This window comes from Rattus norvegicus, chromosome 5, assembly GCF_021556685.1.
Source record: "Rattus norvegicus strain SHRSP/BbbUtx chromosome 5, alternate assembly SHRSP_T2T, whole genome shotgun sequence".
Taxonomy (NCBI): domain Eukaryota; kingdom Metazoa; phylum Chordata; class Mammalia; order Rodentia; family Muridae; genus Rattus; species Rattus norvegicus.
The window spans coordinates 127,069,854-127,090,982 of NC_141538.1; the positions used below are offsets into that span (position 1 = coordinate 127,069,854).

Below are 21,129 nucleotides of genomic sequence, written 5' to 3' on the forward strand. Positions count from 1 at the left end.
GTCTCACTCTCCTTCTTCCACTGTCTAGTCCAAAGAGGAAAGGCAGGTTTGATTCATTCTCCTGTAGCTAGGATCAGGATACAGGACATCACCAACCTTTTAAAGATAGAAGAGCAGGTAGTGGAAGAGAAAGGAGTAAGGGTGTAAGCATGGAAACCGCTTCCTGAAGTCAATTTATTGGATATCCAGCTGATGTGTTTTTGTGTTTGTTTTCCCCACATTGGATATTATACCTCTTGGCACCCACTCTATACTGTCCTTTGAAAATGAAGTGCTATGTAAGTGCTGACTGTATTATTTATAATGGGTGTGGCAGGCGGATGGGGTATTCCAGAAGTCTGTGAACACCGTCTTCGCAGGAGTGAACTAATGAGTAGTGAGCCTGGTCTTCGTGCTCGGATAACAACTGAACCTCTAGGGAGTTGTCCAAAAACAGTTGGGGTGGGAGGGAAAGCAGAAGCACTGTCATACCAAAATGGTTTCTAAACAAATAAAATGTTTTTCAAAGCTTTCCATGAGGCGTCAGCGGGCTTTCAAGTAAGTTCCTAGTTGAGTCGGTATTGCCGTGTCATCTGTCAGGCTGTTCTCTCCATTTGCTCCATCGGCTTGGTTTCTAGCCCTTCTGCCTGTGTCTGTGTTTTATTCTCTGCATCTGTGACTGTGAAGAAACAGCCTAGTGGAGGGAGGGATTCAGAATCCATCTCCCCTTGGTACCCTACCTCTGTAAGACAGAGAAATTGACTCTGGAGAACATGTGACATGGGCCAGTGGGATCCGGTACCTAGGAAGTAGCACTGGCCTCTTAGCTCTCCTACAGTTCTGACACTCTCCTGGAAGGTAAAAGGATAACTCTGTTTTGCTCTCCAAAGTATAAATCCACCTAAATCTGAGACTGGATTGTATCACTTTCCCTTTGTTCTTATGGTGGTTTACTTCAAATTAACCCTGTGATAATGTCCGTCTGTCTTCCTTTTCTTTATATAATCTCCTTTTTCCTCTCACCAGTTAAAAAGCCTTCATCAGTTATTGGAAGTCCTGCTTGCTCTTTTGGATAAAGACGTCCCAGAAAATTGTAAAAACTGTGCTCAGTACTTTTCTCTCTTCAACACTTTTGTACAAAAGGTAAATACTGTTTTCTAATGCATTTTCCTAATACAGCAGACTTATAATCTAAAACTTACTTCATACATGGAGAATGTTAGTTCCATTCTGTGTAGTTCTGTGGTTTCATTGGTGCTCCTAATTAAATCCAAATTAATGGGTAGTTTTACTTGTAAGAATTCTGGTAGAAGTAGATGTAGTTACTGACAGCAGTGGAAGGCGGCGGCAATGCTGTTGCCATCAGGTATCAGTGGAAAACTCAGCAGTCTGTAATTAGACATTAACAAGTATTCACTACACATAAGTTACAGCATTTAACCTGGTGATTTCTTAAAACTTCTCATCTGACTGTAGTTTTAAAACAACTTTTTATCTGGCTGGTAGTATAATTTGTCATTCTACTGCCTTGTGACAGCAAGGTATTAGGGCTGGAGATCTTCTTCTGCGTCACTCAGCACTGAGACACATGATCAGCTTCCTCCTTGGGGTCAGTCAACAGAACAGTCAGGTAAGGACAGTTTTCCTGCTCTCGGTGAGATGCTGTTGGCTTTCTTTTTGCAGATGATAAATGTTTTATACTCCATTTGGTTGTGGGTATTAGTACACGTAGGCCTTAAAAGTCTTTGGAGATCAGTAGAAGAGGAACGTGAATAGGACAAGGAAGAGGTAGCATTGGAGTCCTCTCCTTTCTTCCCTGGAGCCGTGAACTTTATTTAGGGAGGTTGGAGTCTGTCTGTGAGGCTGGACCGTTAAAAACTCAACTATACTGCAGTCAAACGATAGGAATATATTAGTTCCCAGAGCATTGAGGGAAGTAGAGGGGTGTGTGTGTGTGTGTGTGTGTGTGTGTGTGTGTGTGTGTGTGTGTGTGTGTGTGTGTGTACGTATATGCTGTGTCCGTACACGGCATGGCCTGGTGGAAATCCTTGCATAGCTCTATTTTACCTCATCCACATATTTCTTTTGATAGATTTTTTTAGATGCCCCAAATGCTAAAGTCCAATAATGGTGACTAGAGCGCTTTTGTAGCAGGCACTCCTGGTTGCTCTGTGGTAGAACAGTTTGGATACAGCAGTGCTACTCCCATTCTCCAGAAAGAATTTAAGCTTAAGCACAACTGTGCTAAGTAACTTACACAAGATGACAGAGCACGCAGGTGTTGGTGAAACAGATCTAGGCGCTGTGCTTTGCATGGGCAGAGCTGTCCTTTGTTGAAGGCAGACTTGGCACTGACTCTCCTAAGCTCCTCTCAGCCACTGTCACATCATCTTGCTGCTGTGACTTAAGTCACAGTACTGCCACCGTGGTGTGCTGTGGGTGTTGACTGTGCTGGGATTTGTAGTACTTCTGTTTTGTTTCAGACTTCACATAGAATGAGGACTGGCTTGAATTCACCATATTTGCACTGCACAAGCAGTCACTATTATCTTGAATTTGTGGAACACACTACTTTTAAAATGTTTCAGTCTTAATATTTCACTTGCTCCTCAAAACCTCAAAGTAGGCAGAGCAGGTGGATTATCTCTGCCATTACATGAAGGACTTTTAGGGAGCATGCGCCCATTTATACAGCACACTGGAGACACCACAGGCCAGGCTTCCTACCCTCCAGCTTCATTATACCAACCCGCTGGAAAATTGCCCAACCTATACTGAATACTTGGTTTTAGAATCTGAGTTACTCTTTTCCTCCTGGGGAGCAAACTCTTTGAAGGTGCCTTTAGATCAGTGACTTCATATGTTGACCTCTCCCACTGTGGGCATCAAGAGATGCTGTGGTTTTGTAAATTGCCACCTAATGACCCTTTCCCACCCAGAACAGGAAATTAATTTTCTCTAATGACAGATCCGCCGATGGAGTTCAGCACAAGCACGGGAATTTGGGAATCTCCACAATACTGTTGCCTTGCTGGTCTTGCATACAGACGTCTCCTCGCAGAGGAATGTTGGTAAGTTTGACCATACCTTCTCACATCAGAAGCATGAGAAGAGAGTTTCATCTTAGCAACTGAATGAAAGTATTTGTTTCTCAAATGACTATTGATATTTGGGGAGTGCTTAAAGTTTTTTTTTTTAATTAATGCTAAACCTCACCTTATTTAACCTAGTTTATTGATAACAACAGAAGATAAGTTAAGCATTGATTTTGAGCAGAGAAAAATATTATTTTAAAGAACTCTAGGATTAAAGACTAATTTAAAGTTCATTCATCACCAAAACGTTATAACTTATGTACTAGGAAAATAGCCAAGGTATGAGCTATTGTCTCTTAGCTGTGTGAACTTGACCAAGCCACCTCACCTTTCTGATCCTTGATACAAAATGAAAATAATTTAAAAATAACTTCTAGGTATAGTAAGGATTAATTAGATAAAATACCAAAGAGCTTTGTGAAAGCAAAGGTGATTCAAATGTAAATTAGTGGAATCTTTTTTTTTTTTTTTCTTTTTTTTCCGGAGCTGGGGACCGAACCCAGGGCCTTGCGTTTGCTAGGCAAGCACTCTACCACTGAGCTAAATCCCCAACCCCTAGTGAAATCTTTTTTAATGTTAGAATTGGATATTTTTCCTGTCGTCACCCACCAGTGGCACAGTCACAGATAGTGTCCTAATCATACATGTATACCGTGTTTGTATACAATCCCTAGGGTTTGTCCTGCCGGCCACACAGTAGTGCTGCAAAGCAGATATGATATGAGTGGTTTCTATGTGCTCTACTTTTTCACAGTGCTGTGCTCATTCCCCACAGCAAATTGGAGAGATGCTATCCCCTTCTATAGATAAGAAAACATAAAGACACAGGTTCACAGCTCTAAGTGATAGACCTTGCAAGCGTGCTGGTAATGTGTATAGTAAAATCTAAAGGCAGGAAATAAGAAAGATTCCAATGTGCATCATTTCAGATGAAAGATACAAAGGTTAATGAGCACACAAACGGAGTTCCAGTTTTCTTTCTATTGCTGTGATAAATACCACCTTACTGGGAGGGGGAGCTCATTTGGCTTACAGACTATAATCCATCGTCAGGGGAATCCAAGGCTGAAACTCAAGGCAGGAGCTTAAAACACAGCAGCAGAGGAATACTGCTTATTGGTTTGCTCAGCTTGCTTAGCCATCCTTCTTTCACAGCCAGGTCCACCTGCCTAGAGAAGGGATTGCCCCTGGTGGGATGGGCCCTACTGCATTAATTAGCAATTAAGAAAACACCCTGCAGTCTAATCTGATCTGGGCAATTATTTACTTGAGGTTCCTTCTTTCAGATGACCTTTGGTTAGTGTCAAGTTGACAGCTAAAACAAACTCTGACATATGGCAATGAATATAGCTTGCTTTCTACACCTGAGTTGTTCATCTCAAAAATAAAAAACTATCTCATTGCTTGAGTTCAAACAGTTTTACAACAGAAAATCTGAGTGTGTCCTCATTTCTCAGCCCTGCCGTGTCTTTTGCAAACAATTGTTTAGAGAACAGTGACTTGTTCAATGTCTCTTTGGTAGCAGCTTTGGCTACGTTTTCATAGCTATTGCTGAGGTGAACTTTGAAGAAAATAGGATTTTGTTTACATAGCTCATTGGTGCAGTAAACCGAAGGATGGAGTTGTAAGAATGAAGCAGTAGTGTGTGCAGACCTCATGGAACATTTCCAAGTGAGACAGGTTGTGTTTTGTGTTTTGTTTCTTGGGTCTCCTAAAGCTCCTGGAATATTTAAACAACGACCGCCTATTAGTGTTGCTCCCTCGAGCCCTCTGCTACCCCTCCATGAGGAAGTAGAAGCCTTATTGTTCTTGTCTGAAGGGAAACCTTATCTCTTAGAGGTATGTAATTGCTGTGCTAAAGCCATTTTCTTATGTTATTTTCTCCTATTTGAGCGAAATCCTTTTGTTGGTATATTTTTCAAGTTTCTCTGGTAAAAGGAAATATCGTTAGGAGAAGTGCTTGTCTTCTATATACATTTTTAAAACATTAAAAATGAGGCCTACTGAATGGTAGAGCACTTGCCTAGCATGCTCTGTGTCCAGCACTGGATGGATGGATAGATGGATGGATGGATGGGTAGGTGGGTGGGTGGGTGGGTGGACGGATGGACGGATGGACAGATGGATGGTAAATTTGTTAAGTGGGCATTATTCATCTTCTTCAACCAAGAACTTACCCCTAAGGCCCCAGAGGTGAGTGACAGTTCACATAGAAAGTATTTCATTATCAAAAGATTGTGTCCCTGGTATGTCTCGCCCTAAAACACTGCAACCTAGAAGCTTGTGTGTGTGAACCTTAGAAATGTGGTTGGTTGGGAGGGGAGGCCCTTATCCTGTGAAGGCTCAATGCCCCAGTGCAGGGGATGCTAAGATGGTGAGGTGGGAATGAGTGGTGGGTGGGGGAGCTCTATAATAGAAACAGGAGAAGCGGGGATAAAAAAGGCAGTTTATGGAGGGGAAACCTGGAAGGGGGATAACATTTGAATATAAATAAATAAGATAACCAATAAAAAGATACAAACAAGGATTTAAAAAAAAAGAAAGAAGGAAAAAAGAAAATGTGGTCGTGGACTGTTCCCATGCCTGCCCAGGGCATTCACCGTGTGACTCATCTTCAGCCAGCTGTCCTTCCACCTAGAGCTACTTACCTTCCTATGAATTCTTTAAGAATCTGATAGTATGTGGAGATGAGTTTGTGAGCAACCTATTTTTTTAAGTTTAACTTTATTTTCCTGTCATCAGTCATTAATCTCTCATGAGAATGCTTACATTTGAAAACTGGTGAAGATGACTCTTTACAGAGTACAAAGTGCATGTTTGTACAGAGCTGTATAAAACGGCAGGTAGACTCAGATACCCTGAAATCCATCCTTAGACCTCAAACAAACAGTGTTGGTGGATCTTAGTCTCTGACACTGCAGTGAAAGCAAGAACAGCGGACTGCTGACTGTGCTGAGCCCATTCCTGTGCCCTCCCACCAGGTTATGTTTGCTCTGCGAGAGCTGACTGGTTCCCTCCTGGCACTCATGGAGATGGTGGTGTACTGCTGTTTCTGCAATGAGCACTTTTCCTTCACGATGTTGCATTTCATTAAGGTACAACTTCAGTTAAACCTAACAGTAGCTTGTGGCATTCTGTGAAGTCCCCTGGAGAACACTCTCTTGCTCCCAGGGAGCATGGATACCATTGTTCATAATCATAAGAATTTTACTTGCAGTATCTTAAAAGTCAAAAGTAGGGTTTTATGTATTCTAGAACAGTGATAAAATTAATTATAAAGCACTAATCAGTAATTATTATTACCTCGCCTCTATATCTACTGAACAGAAAAGCTATGCCATTTAATTCACTTACTTTTCAAGTAGTCCTATGGGATAGATATGGTTTTAAGTACATGAAACTGGGACAGAGTAAGGAGGGTCACACACTTAGCCAATGACATAAGTGTGCATATTCTTTTGCTAGCCTTCAATCTTTACATAATTTTGATTCTCTTGGTGGAAAAAAAAATGTAAGTCCACAAATATGGCCAAAGTCTACTTTGACAGGGTTGCTAGTCATGCATAGTCTTTCCACTTCCCACTCTGCCCTAAGGAGAAGCTTGCCACATCAGCAGTTTCCTTCCAGGTTCTTTATGTGAAAGTCACACTGTATGTACTAGTTTCTACCCACAGTTCTTCACACTCCCGTGTTTGTAATTGATACATTATTGTCAACAGGTGTAGGTACTTAGATACAGCCTTTGCTCTTAGCAGGGTGCTTCATCCTCATCAGAGATGAAGTTTCCCTGCTTACTCTCTACATTGACTGTGAGCTCAAGCAGCTTCCTCCTTACAAAGCAGAAGAAGCTTGACTTCAAAACTTGATGACCCATGCAGCTCTAGGCGTGTCTTATGAGTGCATCCCTGCCACCTCAGAAGTCTTTGATAAATGCAATATTCTTTCTCAGAATATTGCACAGAAGATGGGGTGGGTTTGGACCAGAGATCAGTCCCTAGCACCTATCAGGCACTTTGTAACTGCCTGTATTCCAGCTCAGTGGAATTTTCACTGTCTCCTTATAGTGTCTGTGGATACCTGCACACACATGCGCATACATACACATAAGTAAAAATAAAATTTCAGATGTTTTAAAGGTTTCCATAAACCTTGTTTTCTTAGTGGATTTTTCTGTTTTGTACACTGCATTTTTAATATACTTCACCTCAGAGTTTTTATATGCATCTTCTTCACTGCCAGCATCTTTAGAGAGCAAAGTAGAGTATAAGTGTAGCTGTGTAAGGATAGGGTTGTTAGTGATGTAACCAATGACAGGCAAACAGTGGGAGAACTAGAGCTGGGTTCCAGAGTAGTGCTCTCCACTGAAAAGTTACCAAAGTCTTTATCCTTTCACATGTTTTCAGAACCAACTAGAAACTGCTCCACCCCATGAGTTAAAGAATACATTCCAGCTACTGCATGAGATACTGGTAAGTCTCATGTCGTCTCCTGACTCACTTGCATTTACATGTTTACTACTTGGCATGTGTTCCTTACTGGGATTTGTTCAGTTTGTCTGCACTTACTCTTCTTCATAACAATCATGGTACTTGTACTGTGGTTGACTGAGAGGAGCAGCAATGAAAGTCTACCTCCTTGGAGCCTTCAGGATCTTGAGGAAGCCAGGCAAGACCACAGCAGTTACACTGCAGAGATCAGAGGACTGACTAGTGGAGGAGAGTCAGCCTTTGTCGAGGCCTCAGTTGTGTGACCCACTAGGCTTAACCCTAGGGACGATCCTCAGGATCACTTGCTGGGTTTGCATGTGAGATATTGTCGGTCACGCCCTTTCCATTGTGACAGAGGACCTTGATGGATTTCACTGTTGTGACTGAAGAATAGAACCATGCAGTAGAGCTTGGGGCAGGTTACAGAAGGCTTCTGTTGCCAATGTCCAGGACACACCAACTTCTTCCTGTAGGGCATAGGGTATATTCACAGCCCATAAATATGACTGTGAAGTTATCTAGCCGTGTTAGTTCCATTCTGATGAACAGCAGTCATCAAGATAAGTAACCATGTGCTTCCTTGGATGTGCATGTAGCTTCCAGTTCCCCTGAACTCCTTATTTCCTGAAATGAGCTCCTTTGTCTCCTAGCCTCTGACATCAGAGTTGGCCAGCAGGGGTTTAAGTGGGAAAGTAAAACTAATCAACTGCTTAGCAAGAGCCTTTAGCAATTGGTTTTAGGTTTTGTTTTGTTTTGTTTTGTTTTGTTTTGTTTTGTTTGGGGGGGTGGGGGGAGTTGGTGTTTGTTTTTTGTTGGGTTTTTTATCTTTATTTTTACTATTTATTTATTTATTTATACTTATTTGCTTTACATCCTACTCTCCCAGTCACCCCCTCCCACAGTTCTTCCCTCATACCCCTTTTCGTCCTCGGGGTGGGTGGGGGTCCCCTTGATATCCCTCTTGGCAATTGTTTTGAAGGAACAACCAAAAGCAAGCAAGGTTGGAGATTGGGAGAACAGGAATGCAGGACCCTGGCAAGAAAACGGGGCAGTAAAGTGGATAGAGGGCCAGCAACAGGCAGACCAGAACTAGAAAAAGAATTAAGAGAATTTGATTTGGAGTGAGCTGGTGAGAGAGCCGAGTTAAGGGTCTCTGAGAAAGGAGACTGTGTCCCATTGAAAACCTAGTGCTTAATAATTGACCTTGGCTCAGAGGAGGCATTGAAATAGCTTAAAATATAAATATGCATCATGGGGGCTGGGGATTTAGCTCAGTGGTAGAGCGCTTACCTAGGAAGCGCAAGGCCCTGGGTTCGGTCCCCAGCTCCAATAAATAAATAAATAAATAAATAAATAAATAAATAAATAAATAAATAAATATGCATCATGGAAAATACATGACGGGTGCCATCTACTACACACCCGTCTTCCTGATCTTCTTTTTGACCCCAGTCCTGTTTATGAACTTTGGGAAATGGCACACGATTATATATCATTGAAGTGGAAGCAACAGACCCAAATAGTGGGCTACAGTGTGTGCACTCGGTGCCACTAACTAGACATGTAAGAGGAGCCTGTCTAACAGTAAGCCTTAAGCATATTTTTTGCTAAGTAAATTAAAAATGGGGGTTGGGGATTTAGCTCAGTGGTAGAGCGCTTGCCTAGGAAGCGCAAGGCCCTGGGTTCGGTTTTATTTAATTAAAAATGAACTCATGTTCTTATGACCACAAAACATTTGTCCTCACAGCCCTCAGAAAACTATGGAAATGTACAGATGAATGATCCTTAATAATTTTATATTTTGGGTTTGAATTAGGGGTGTGTTTGAGATGCATGGCCATGGCATAGCATCCCTTAGTACTGAGTCTTTGACTTAGTTCTGGAGTCAACTGTGAGGGAACAGCAGGTAGTTCTGCACAGGCTGTGCTGTCACTTGCTTATTCTGTCTCCTTCCTCTCCAGGTCATGGAAGATCCCATACAAGTAGAGCGAGTCAAATTTGTATTTGAGACAGAAAATGGATTACTAGGCAAGTATGCCAGCCTAGGAGCAAGTGCCTGCAGTGTAAAGTGTAGCTGAGTAAGCTCTGTTCCGGTGGGCGTGGTCCCTCTGCTCTCCCTGACTTACACCAATGGCTGACTGCTCCATTCGGATTCTTATTCTTGACACTGGGGTTCCTCATCCTGACCAGGACACTGTCCTTATATTCATATGGTGCAGTCTGGGCTTCTTCCCCAGCTCAGGGAAGGTTCAGGAATACTATAAAGTTTGTTACAAGCTGAAGGAGTCTTTCTGATAACAGAAATCTTTCCTTCCTTAGCAGCCATGGAAGGAAAACTAACACCATGGACTCACAGTACTGTCAGATAGAGGAAGTGTGATTGCCTTTTGATCCATGTGTCCACTGTCTGTCATGTTCTGTGTCTGGGCTTTCCTCTGTAGAAGTCTGATTTAGGTCACTAGTGGTATAGCTGTCCTCCTTTGTATAAGTTTCCCCTGATTTTTTACAACAATGACCTCACCTGCCAAACAGTTCTCAGAATATATCCCCATCCTTAAGCAGCACATAGTAGGCCAGTATTAAGAGGAACATAAAAACCATCTTTTAGCACAGAAAGGAGCTACAAGCTCAAGGTTTCTAAGCCCCAGTTTGGAGCATTGTACCCTAATCATAGCTGTCAGCCATAATAGGTCCTCTGCAGCCTAAAAGCATAAACACATGGCATGTAACAAGTGTTATTTACTCTTAAATTGCTGAAGTGGGAAATGGGAAACATTAAATAGAATAATATCAGAAGTTTCCATTGTCAAATGATGAATAGTTGTAACTGCTGCTCTTGTCTGGGTAGCAGTGTGTGGGAGGTTTGTTCTTTCAGTTCTAAGAAGTCAAGTTGCTACTTATGCCTGTTTTTAAACATAGTAAAACACTAGAATCCAGATGGTTCTGTTGAATCAAGTCATTGTTCCCTACCCACCAATCTAACGTATTTCCAGAACAAGAACAATCACTATTAACCTGAACCCATCCAGGACCTTCTTACTAAAGTGTTTTTTCTTCCTCCAGCATTGATGCACCACAGTAATCATGTGGACAGCAGTCGTTGCTACCAGTGTGTCAAATTTCTTGTCACTCTTGCTCAAAAGTAAGTACAAACTAAAACTACAGAGGAAGTGAGTTTGTCTGTGGGCTAGGATCTACCTTGTTTTGAAACCTGAGATTTGGGAGCATTTGGGAGCATGCTTGCTTAAGATCTACAGGAATGTGTCCAGATTGTTTTCCCAAAGCAACTGAAGGGGAAACATTAGAAAGTAACAGAAGTCCAGAATTTCAAAGAGAAGAAAAGGTGGATCACCTGGCCTTCTGGCAGAAGGGGCTTTGGAGACCTCAGGAGCAACAGCTGATGTATTTCCCTGTGCTGATCCCTTTCATTAACCAGCAGCTCCTTTGAGCCGAAAGTCCCCAGTTTGAAAGCAGTCTCTCAAGAGACAAAATCTTGTCACCTTATCTGTCAAACCCTTGCAAGCTTGTGACGCAATACCAGGTGCTTTGTTTGTACTGCCTCATCTAATCTTGACAACAATTTGGGGGTGGGAATGTCGAATCACAGATGGTTTGAGTGGCGGCATGCCTACCATCTTGGAACTTTGTAACCACAACACATTAGACAGAGCATATCCCCTGAAACCTCGTGAAGTATACAGTCCATGCAGTTCAGTACTGTCTAGCTCTTCTGTGTTTGAAGGAGAGAACCAATTCCTACAAGTTGTTTTCAGTCCTGCACATCTGCACCATGGCTCATAAATAGTAAAGAATGTAAATTTTTAAAGAAAATTTATACTGATCACCATCCATTTCTAGAGCCTTTCATCTTCCAAACCTAAAACTCTGAACCCTGCTGAATACTGGGTCCCCATTTCCTTCTTCCTAGAGTGTCAGGAGCCATCTACAATAGCTGTGGCTAATAGGTGGCCTTCCTGGAGGTGGCCCACTGTTTTGTACCTGGGCTGCAATGGGTGAGCTCTGTGAGGCAGGCACGAGAGACTTCATCTGTGCATTGCTCCTTGCAGCTGACAGCCTTTCCTGTCATTATTGATATAATTCCTGGGCGTTAGCCCACCTTGTTGATCAGATTTCCTGCAGATCACCGTAAAGATGAACTTTTATGAATTAACACTGTTTAGATGAATTAATAATTCTATAAATTTCTGATTTGATTCAAATAATTTTAGGAAGAAAATTTTAAGAGATGGTCTTATTGTTTTGCTAGAAAGATATAACAAAGTGAGAGCAAAGAATTGAACGTACCTGCTCCTCATAATAGTAAGTAAAGGCTGCATAATGAGAAATAAAATGAGCTTTTATAATCACACTAAAAAGAGAAATAGACTTGGAACAACTTTGTGTTTAAGGAAAAACATTAGGTTCAAGAATAAAGTCACAGGTGTGCACTATGATAAGGCAAGGCCATGTAAAAACTGTTGCTTTGAACTTATAATGAGCTTGCAGAATGAAACACTGCTTTGAACTTGTTATCAACATCCTTCTGTGACTCTTATTCTATGTAACATTTTATCTCAGGTAATTTTCTAAAGAACTTTTTATCTAAGTAGGTATAAAAAGACTAGAGAAAAGAAATAAAGTTGGTTGGATGGTTTGGCTTGGGGAGCTCTGCCCCATCCATCTATCCAAATGTATATGTCTGTTTGTCTGTATGTACGTATATGTGTGATGTAAGCATGCATGAATCTTTGTGGAGTGTATGAGACAGGTGGTTGGGCCCAACAAAAATGTAAATGTGTCAATGTGTAAGTGAGAATGTGTGAATGAAAATGTAATATATATGCATATATATATATACACATATATTTTTTCTGTGCATATTTGCCTATGTAAAAAATGTTTAATTCTTTTCTTTCCTTCCTCTCTGGTTCACAAAGAGTTACCCAGCCTAGCCAGAGAGGCTTCTGGCTGCCTGGCCAGAGCAGAAAGTGACAGCAATAAACCCTGCTAGGCAACAAGTATTAACTGCCCAGGCCAGAGGATCTTTAACAGAATAAGCAAGAAGGTTTTTAGGACTTTTTTTTAAGCTATCAGCAAGCATTTGCTATAGTTAGAGAACTAGAAGGCCAGAGACCATCAGTCTTTAAAGCTACCTCTTCGTCCACTGCTATGTTCAACTTCAAGCCATTCCAGGCCAGGCTGGCTCCCTGCACGTGAGCCTCTAGCAACCACTAATTTTGCCTCATGAATTTGACCACACTGGATATCTCATGACTAGCTTGCTTGACTTAGTGCAATATCTTCAAGGTTTGTTCATGCTCTAGTGTAGCAGAACTTCCTTCCTTCTGAAGGCTGATACTGTATTTATATGCCATGTTTTGTGTGTTGTTCTTCAGTTAATGTTGCGCTGACAGTGGTGCTCATCTAACCCCGTGTACTCCACAGTCAAGCAGTCAGTGACTATACAGTGGCTTTGTATTACTGTGTATGAACTTAGCCACCTTTCTTTCTGTAGGCATAGAAATTGCCATTCTTGGATGTGTGTCAGATTAAAAATGAGAAAGTGTTAGGCTTAATCCTTTGTGCTTGAACTTCCTAAACCAAGAATTTGGGCTTGCTTAAAATGTTTTTCCTAGAGGACATAGTACTCTGGCCACAGACAGGTGTCACCCGACCACAACTGTGGGTTCCTTGATTACACTTGATATTTGCAGCATGTCAAGATGGGCATTTCTGAGTAATGCTAGGACCAATGGCCTATCCCTACCAGCAGCTACACAGTTGCCTGTCCAGTGTCCTCCCACACCCTGTCTACACACAGCAGAAGCAAGATCATCTTCAGTGCTCTCTTCAAATGTGAAGGATAACCCTGTGAATAGGCAAAGAGAGATGCTCCCAGACATGCTTTAAAAATTATTCTTCCAGAATTAGATCAAAAGATTATTTATTAAATATGTTGAGTTTCTCTAGTTCTCCAGCTTTCCATTTTAGCAGGACTGTTGATAAGTTAGAGATAGTGAGACTAGGCATGGTATCGCCTTTGCTGCCTCTCGGAGTTCAAGTGGATGTTGGTCTTACCTGTCCAAACATGAAGGAAAATTTTAATTCTAGTAAAAGTAGCATACACTGGGCTGGAGAGATGGCTCAGTGGTTAAGAGCACTGACTGCTCTTCCAGGGGACCTCAGTTTAATTCCCAGCAACCACATGGTGGCTCACAACCATCTGTAATGGGATCTGATGCCCTCTTCTGGTGTGTCTGAAGACAGCTACAGTGTATGCACATAAATAAATCTTTTTTAAAAAAATAACATACATGTTTCAAAATGGAGCACTGTGATTAAACGAAGAATATTTTCAAAAAAAGTATTTGACTAATAATAATCTCCTTAATCTCCAGGTGTCCTGCTGCTAAAGAATACTTCAAAGAGAATTCCCACCACTGGAGTTGGGCTGTACAATGGTTACAAAAGAAGGTAATAGAATTCTGAACTTTCCCAGCTCTATAACATAGGAATCTAAAATAGCACATCTTACTTGGAAAAGGATTTTTTTTCCTAAACTTGCAGAATGACCTCAAACTATTTTCAGATGTCAAATATTTATTTTTTAGATATTATTAATTATGCATGTGTGTATGTGTGCATGAGCATTAGTGCCTATGGAGGCCAGAGGTATCAGATCCCCTGGAGCTGGAGTTATAGGCATTTGTAAGCTGCCTGACGTGTGTGCTAGACATCAAACTTGGGTCCTCTGCAAGCGGAATACATGCTCTTAACCACCAAGTCATCTCTCTAGCTCTTCAAACATTTCTTTAGTTGATGCATACGTATATGTTTTAGAGTTGTGTTTTAATATGGTAACACCCCATCCCCACATCTCACAGGACTGTGTTCTTTTTTTTCTTAAGATTTTTTATTTATGTTTATGTGTGTGAGTACACACACATGCATGTGAGTGCCCATGGAGACCAGAAGAGGGTGTCACATCCTTTGAACCTAGAGGTGCTGGGTCCAAGTTCAAGGCCTTTGCAAGAGCAGCAGGTGCTCATCATGGCTGAGCCATCTCTGCAGCCCAAGGGCTGTGCTCTGGGCACACGCCCCAAGTGAATGGCAGTGCCAAATGTGCATATGCTATGGTGTTTGTAGATACACACACTGTGATAACGTTTAGTTTAGATATAGCCACAGTAAGAGATTAACAATGATAGGAAGGGGACAGAATACACTAGAAAAAATGATAACAGGGGTCTGTAGTAAAAGGATCTTGTACTTGTGACATGAAGTAATGTGGAGTGTGGGCAGGTGGGGAGCTGGGTGCTGTGAGCAGCCACATGGCTGTTGGAATTCAGATTGTCATCAGTGGAGAGAGCTCAGAGACAGCAGCAGACATAGAGGGTAGATACACGGCTGGATGAATGTTAATGCCCAGTTGGACAGTGCAGGGCTTCATCACTACGTTCAGACTGGACTGGCACACAATATAAAACCTAAGAATGACTTATGTTTTGAAATCTCCTTTAATATATTTGAACCATGGTTGTTCACAATAACATCTGTCTTAACTTTGAAGATAAAGGTTCTGGGCTGGGACTGTCGTTGAGAAGCAGTGTTTTCCTGTGGGAAGTTGGCAAACAGTGTTCCATGGTAACTGAGGTGGCAGAAGTCTTGGTGTGTGAGATAGGAACGGCACTTGTGGGGACTTACTTGTCACCTCTGCCTTTATCTCCAGATGTCAGAGCATTATTGGACTCCACAGAGCAATGTCTCTAATGAAACCTCAACTGGAAAAACCTTTCAGCGAACCATCTCAGCTCAGGTGAGGCGGGTCTGACCTGGCATACTTCAGACAGGTTCTTAGAAACCACAGCTCAGAGCAGAGACGGAAGGGTAGGAAATGAGGTGCAGAGGCAGCCACTGGGTTTATATAGAGGGTAGGGAGCTGGTGTTATCGGCCCCAATGAGAAAGGGCCTCTGCAGGTTGGTGAGTGGGGTCTTACAGGGAAGGGGTTATGAGGGGCTTTGGTGCTGAGGGGCCACCAGCGGTCACTGAAGAGGTGCTGCTCAGGAAAGGCTTCTAACCTGTCTTCTTGTGTTTGAATCTGTGCAGGACACATTAGCATATGCCACAGCTTTGTTGAATGAAAAGGAGCAATCAGGAAGCAGCAACGGGTCAGAGAGCAGTCCTGCCAATGAGAATGGAGAGCGACGCTTACAGCAGGTATCTCTGGGGCCTGCCTATGACTGAAAGGGCAACACTTGCTCCTAAGTGTTCCAAAGGTGAAACAGAAGGAAGTGGCTATAAAGATAGGCTGTGGGCTGAGAACTTAGGCTGTATACTTACACAGTTGAACAGTGCCACAAGGGAAATGAACCCCAGTCTAAGGTGTCTGCTGCCAGCATGCAGATGGGTCTGTAAACTCACTTCCTGCTGTCTGCTTCTCCATTCTGCCTAGTTCTGAAAACCTCTATTGCTCTTCCCCAGCCTGCCTAGAAATGTGGATTTGAAAGTTCCATGCCGCTTGAAGGACACCTACTTTTTTAGGGGCCTCCAAATCCTTCAAGATTAGTTTCACAAAAAAAATAAATAAATAAAAATAAAGGGGGAAAAGTTTGGTTACTCAAGATGTAGGAAAGAAAATCAAACTCCTGGGCCGTGTCTCCCCTGGTCCACAGCCTTCCATCACAGCAGTCTCCTCTGAGCAGAGACCGCCAGCCACCTGCCTGTGAGTGAGTGCTGCTGCAGGTGGAGACGCTGTTCCCATAAAGCTTGCCTTTCACACCCTCACAACCACATTGGGCAACTATTCGTCTCACTTATGTATGGCTGTGGCCCAGGTTTACAATGTAAAATACTGTATTTGTAGTTGTTCTCAGCAACTTACCTCACCACTGCCCTTGTTCATCAGGAGAATGGCCTTTCAGACCACGCTCCCACACTTGAGCCCTATAGACTGCACTGGTCCACTTCTTTCTAGAGCAGTGAGGGATGTTTCCTCTCAGCCTTCTTTCTGCCTAACTCGTTAGAACTTTACCTCCCATCCTGAGCTCTGTTTGCTGACCTTTCTAGAGATGCTTCCTCACAGTTAGTTCTCCATCTTTAAAAAGTCAGCTCTTGACTCGGCCGTCTTCAGTCTCATCCCCTCCTCTTGTCACCCCGTAGTTGGGATGGCAGGTGGCCCGTGTTTCTCAGATCTTATCCAGCAATAGCAGGCAGTACTGCTGGCTTCCTCAAATCCTCCTGGCTGACTGTGCCTCAGTCTCCTTGCACACCTCCCTCCATCCTGTAGAGAGCTCCCGGCTTCATTCCATCACCGCTGCGCAGCTGCTGAGTGCCAGCGTGAACTTGCTTTACCTCCTCAGCTTGTCTTCGCTTGCCCAGTGCCTCACTTCTCTACCAAAGCTGGCACTTTCTCAGCATCCCACAGCCCATATGGAGCACCCCTGTGTACTGGGCCAGTCCCAGGCCTCTTACTTAGCACCCACCTATCTCTTCTCTCATCCTAAGCTCTGTGCTCTCAGAGAATGCCCTGCTTGTACCGTGGCCGTTTTCATGGCACATTTGGAAACGTTTCCGTGGCTTCTGTTGCCACTGCCGGCTCCTCCATGTATGCTGCCTGACGACCCTGTAGACCTCACTCCTCAGTGTTCACTTTTTGTTTATCAAACTTGCTTGTTCCGTCCACAGGAGAATGTCTCTTCTCCTCCTCATCCCTACCTCAAGTGAGAGTAGTCCCAGGGCATGGGCTAAGTCTTCAAACTAATTATTAAACATATAAACCAAATACAGCCCACTTGGTTACAGAAGCCAATGGTAGACTCAGGAATGACCTGACATGTGTAGTACCTGGCACGAGATAAGGTGTCACTGGCATTCAGTGTCATCATCATCCCACCCCCAACCCCCTGCTTCTTCCAGTTGCTCACTCAGTCCTAATGAGAGTCTGCCTGTGTGGGTACAGAGAAGAAAGTGCAACCTGAGGCCAGTCTGAGGGTTCTTTTGGTGACTGAGTAAGACCATACAAATGCAAATGTTTCGCGTGACTGAGTTGCCAAAAGGAGTAATAGTTAGCATTGTATTTTCATCCTCTCTAATAAGCAGAATTAAGTTGCTCAGTGATAGATTTAAATTACAGAGTGCAAGTAAGAAGGCAGTGTGGGAAACTATCTGACTTTAGTTGTAGGAACCTTAACTTCCTTTCCTTGCCACAGGGTTCGGAATCTCCCATGATGATTGGTGAATTAAGAAGTGACCTTGATGATGTTGATCCATAGAGCAGTGTGCCCAGAGAGGATGCTCAGCACCTTTTGGGAAAGCAGAATCTCGTCGCTGAAGGCCTTAAAAGAGCCTGGAGTGGGAGCCAGGAGTGTGATGAGGACCTGTGCTCCAGAGGAGAGACTTCTCTGGCCACTTGGAGGCTGGGAGTTGTTGGGAGAATTCTGGATGTGGGCCAGCTGTCCCAGCGTCTACTGGTGCACTGACATGTGCTTTTAGGAAACACATCTGGTGGCAAACCTGTGCTCCATGGATATAGCAGTGAGGATGAGGGATAAAACTGTGGCTCTCTCTGTGACCCAGGGAGAAGAAATGGGAGGGAAAATTAGTAATCTGCAGTAACATTGAATAGGAATATCCAATTTAGAATGATGTGAAGATATGTGGTAAAATTCTTTCTGTTGTAAAATAGTAATGAACCCAGTTTACACAGGCCTCTGTATTTAATATGTCTCCTCTACAGAATCTCTGGTGTCTGGTGAAAGCCCTCAGCATGGTCTCAGACCTTGATGACATGCTTCCAGGATCAGAAACTGTGGCATTGTTAAGCTCTTTGAGATATTTTCTGAATCAAGATTGAAAAGAGCAATAATAAATTTAAAACAAAACAAAAAGCTATGTTCTCTAAAAGAATAGGGTGTGTTCTCTGACGTCAGTCACTAAAGACTGATGGGTTGTTCCTAAAATAAAATTTAAAACAACAAAATTAAAAGCACTTTATAAGTTTATTGAGTTTGACTTCATAAAACTATCCTTTTAATGCTTGGAGACATATTGAATAAACTAGTCTTAAGTCATGTGATCTGCAATCATTTGTTTTGCTTAAACATAATTTCTATGGCCCTTGTATTGATTGTATATTGAGTTAAATACCAAGGCCGGGGGCTGCTACTTCGTGAGATTCATCAGAATTTTACTGCATAGAAAGGATTTAAGACTTTGTTTCTCCTTGATGTGACTAATACTGAAAAGGCAAGATTTAAAATGTACTTTCTCTGAAATAACTAGAAAATAGTTAGACACCGCCCATTTAGTTGTGTTTGCAACATGGCATCTCTCACTGGTTTCCGGCTGGGGTCACATAGCCATTGCTTGTGTTCTGTACATTGTGTATCCTCAGTTGCTCAGTGCCAGCCTCGCTTCGCCTTTAGTTCTGCCTTATTTTCCACTTGCCATGCACAGAACTGGGGGAGCCTCTGGAAGTGCCAGGCTGCCACTGTCAGCTAGATTTGCCAAGTCAAAGAGGCACAGCCAGCCCCTAAGTGCCTTTTTGGTTGCTTTTGCATTGTGAGGACACTCGGCAGGCAGGCAGCAGTCCCTGCTGTGTGCTTCAGGGACCCTTCATCTCACCATAGATGTCCCGTGCAACCAGCTTCAGTTGTGGGTTCTGTAGCCACCACAGGCCAGACCCAGCTTTGGTCAGACCCACAAAGATGGACGGGACAGCATGGAAGAACAGCTGTGTCCTCAGGGAAACAACAGAGGCAAGTGGCAGATCTGATTCTGGGGTTCTTCTAGTTTTTTAATGCAAGGGTCTAAAATTGATTTTGAATACCTGGACACCCGTGTTCCATTGTTTCCCTTTCCAATTCACATCTCTTCACACCCATGCCTGCAGGAAGATTGTGTGGGACCCGCATTGAAACGCTGGCCATGATGCATAGAGGAATATCATTGCCAGCAGCTGCACTCAGGAGCCCGAATTCAGGAGTGAAACTGCCACTTCTAGCTAGTCCCTTATTTCCTATGGAAACGACGCCCTCTGCCCCTACGCCTGCTGTCCTCACATAAAGCTGAATCAGGATCGCCGGCACCGTTCACTTTGGTCCATCTTCTCCCCTTGCTACAGTGAGCATCCTTCACATAATCAGGAACCACTTGATTTCCAACAGCTTCAGTCCACTAACCTCCTGAGGACTTTTTTAAACGTAGTACCACAGTGACAATTATGGCAGGCCTGCCTTGAAAGAATTGTCATTTTTACTGCCAATTTTTGGATGAAGATGTTTTTATAATCTTTTACAGTGGTCTGCAATCAAGCAGGAATTGCACAATTGACTCAATGCTGTGTGTTCTCAAGAAGCTCCTTCAGTCCAGGCTGACCTCAGGACTTCTGTCTTGCCCCTAAGGCATCCCTGGGACAGACAGATGAGCCTCCTACAGGCAGCTTGCCTGTAGCTCCCCAGGTGGCCTCTCTCTGGTCACCAACAGCTGTTAGCTGTGAGACCCACAGCCTGAGCCTCCAGATTCACCTGGCTTGCCCCACCCTCCCTGCTAGCACCAAGGCGTGTACAGCATCTTTGAGCTTGGAACAAGCAGACTGGAATTTTCCTCTGCTACCTCTTGTGTACAAAATCTTGTTTATAAAATTTCAGAAGGAAGTAGAAAAACTAGGAAAGACTCTGGATTCTAAATTTGGTTCATGTGTGGTGGAGTTCTTAGCTTCTAAGAGTATAAAATAAATTTTTCAAAAATGTAGAATTGGAGTCTCACAGACATTTTTCTCCAAATGTTAGACTGGGGCTGTGGGGGACACTGGGAGCAGCATAGACATACCTGGTCCCTTCCTGGTGTGCTTGCTGCACTGACAGTGGGGGGCGGAGGGCCACAATGCAGTCAGGGGCTGTGTGTCCTCCTAGCCTTCTCTCATCTAGGATCTCTGTCTGTGTACAACTTGGGCAGGGCCCATAGCCTCAGCTTTCAGAAACTAAGTGTCTTGCACTGGTCAGTCATTCCTGGTGGCCAGCATTGTTTGCATGGGTCCCATCCCCTTCACTACATCTTCAGAAGCCAACTGTCCACATTCAGCACCTGACCAACCAGTGGGTGGGCACTGCCATGGAGGAGACTGGAAGAGATCTCAATAGAGTTGAAAGCACAGGTACCAGTGGCTGTGGTGACAGCCACTATTGTAACATTTGAGCCGTTAGCATCTGCCAGCTATAGTGCTTTTCACACATGGCTTTGCTTTGCAGAAAACCACTTGGAGACTTTTGGCAGATCCATTGTGTAGACTGTATAGAGATAGACCATGCCTAAGACAGTAACACCAAGGGGTCCACACTGCATGACAGGGATATTTGCACATTGCACACTGAAAAAATATCTGAGAGCATGTTTCATTTCAAATCAGGGGTAACTATAGACTGCTTGCAGAAACACCACAGACTAATGAGTGAATGAGCCGAGAAACATCACTGAGCCCTTGCTAGAAGGGTGGTAGAAGTGTTGGGAGCTAGGAGTGCTGTAGGCATGAGCCCAAAGAGTCTATAATGCTGGAGGGAGTGGGATCCCC

At 43.3% G+C, this 21,129-nt stretch overlaps 1 protein-coding gene and 1 long non-coding RNA gene across 8 annotated transcripts in view; one reads left to right on the forward strand and one right to left on the reverse strand.

Moving 5' to 3' along the window:
* LOC134479024 (uncharacterized) overlaps positions 1-7,880 on the reverse strand; it is a 37,664-nt gene extending 29,784 nt beyond the window's left edge. For 2 of the 4 annotated variants that reach the window (XR_015621027.1, XR_015621028.1), the window contains exons 1-2: positions 7,706-7,867; positions 1,182-1,368 (exon numbers count right to left, since the gene is read on the reverse strand). This is a non-coding gene — a long non-coding RNA (uncharacterized LOC134479024). Of the gene's footprint in view, positions 1-1,181; positions 1,369-7,639 lie in introns of all 4 variants that reach the window. The other 2 variants (XR_015621025.1, XR_015621026.1) reach the window with 2 other exon arrangements.
* Usp24 (ubiquitin specific peptidase 24) overlaps positions 1-20,313 on the forward strand; it is a 129,762-nt gene extending 109,449 nt beyond the window's left edge. For 2 of the 4 annotated variants that reach the window (XM_087549156.1, XM_087549157.1), the window contains 12 exons: positions 1,006-1,122; positions 1,517-1,609; positions 2,948-3,050; positions 4,792-4,913; positions 6,056-6,169; positions 7,478-7,543; positions 9,523-9,589; positions 10,625-10,703; positions 13,960-14,035; positions 15,291-15,377; positions 15,669-15,779; positions 17,771-20,312. In XM_087549156.1, coding sequence (XP_087405282.1) covers positions 1,006-1,122; positions 1,517-1,609; positions 2,948-3,050; positions 4,792-4,913; positions 6,056-6,169; positions 7,478-7,543; positions 9,523-9,589; positions 10,625-10,703; positions 13,960-14,035; positions 15,291-15,377; positions 15,669-15,779; positions 17,771-17,833 — 1,098 coding nt within the window. In that variant the 3' untranslated portion in view covers positions 17,834-20,312. 4 annotated transcript variants of the gene reach the window in all.
* Positions 20,314-21,129: the final 816 nt, after the last annotated feature.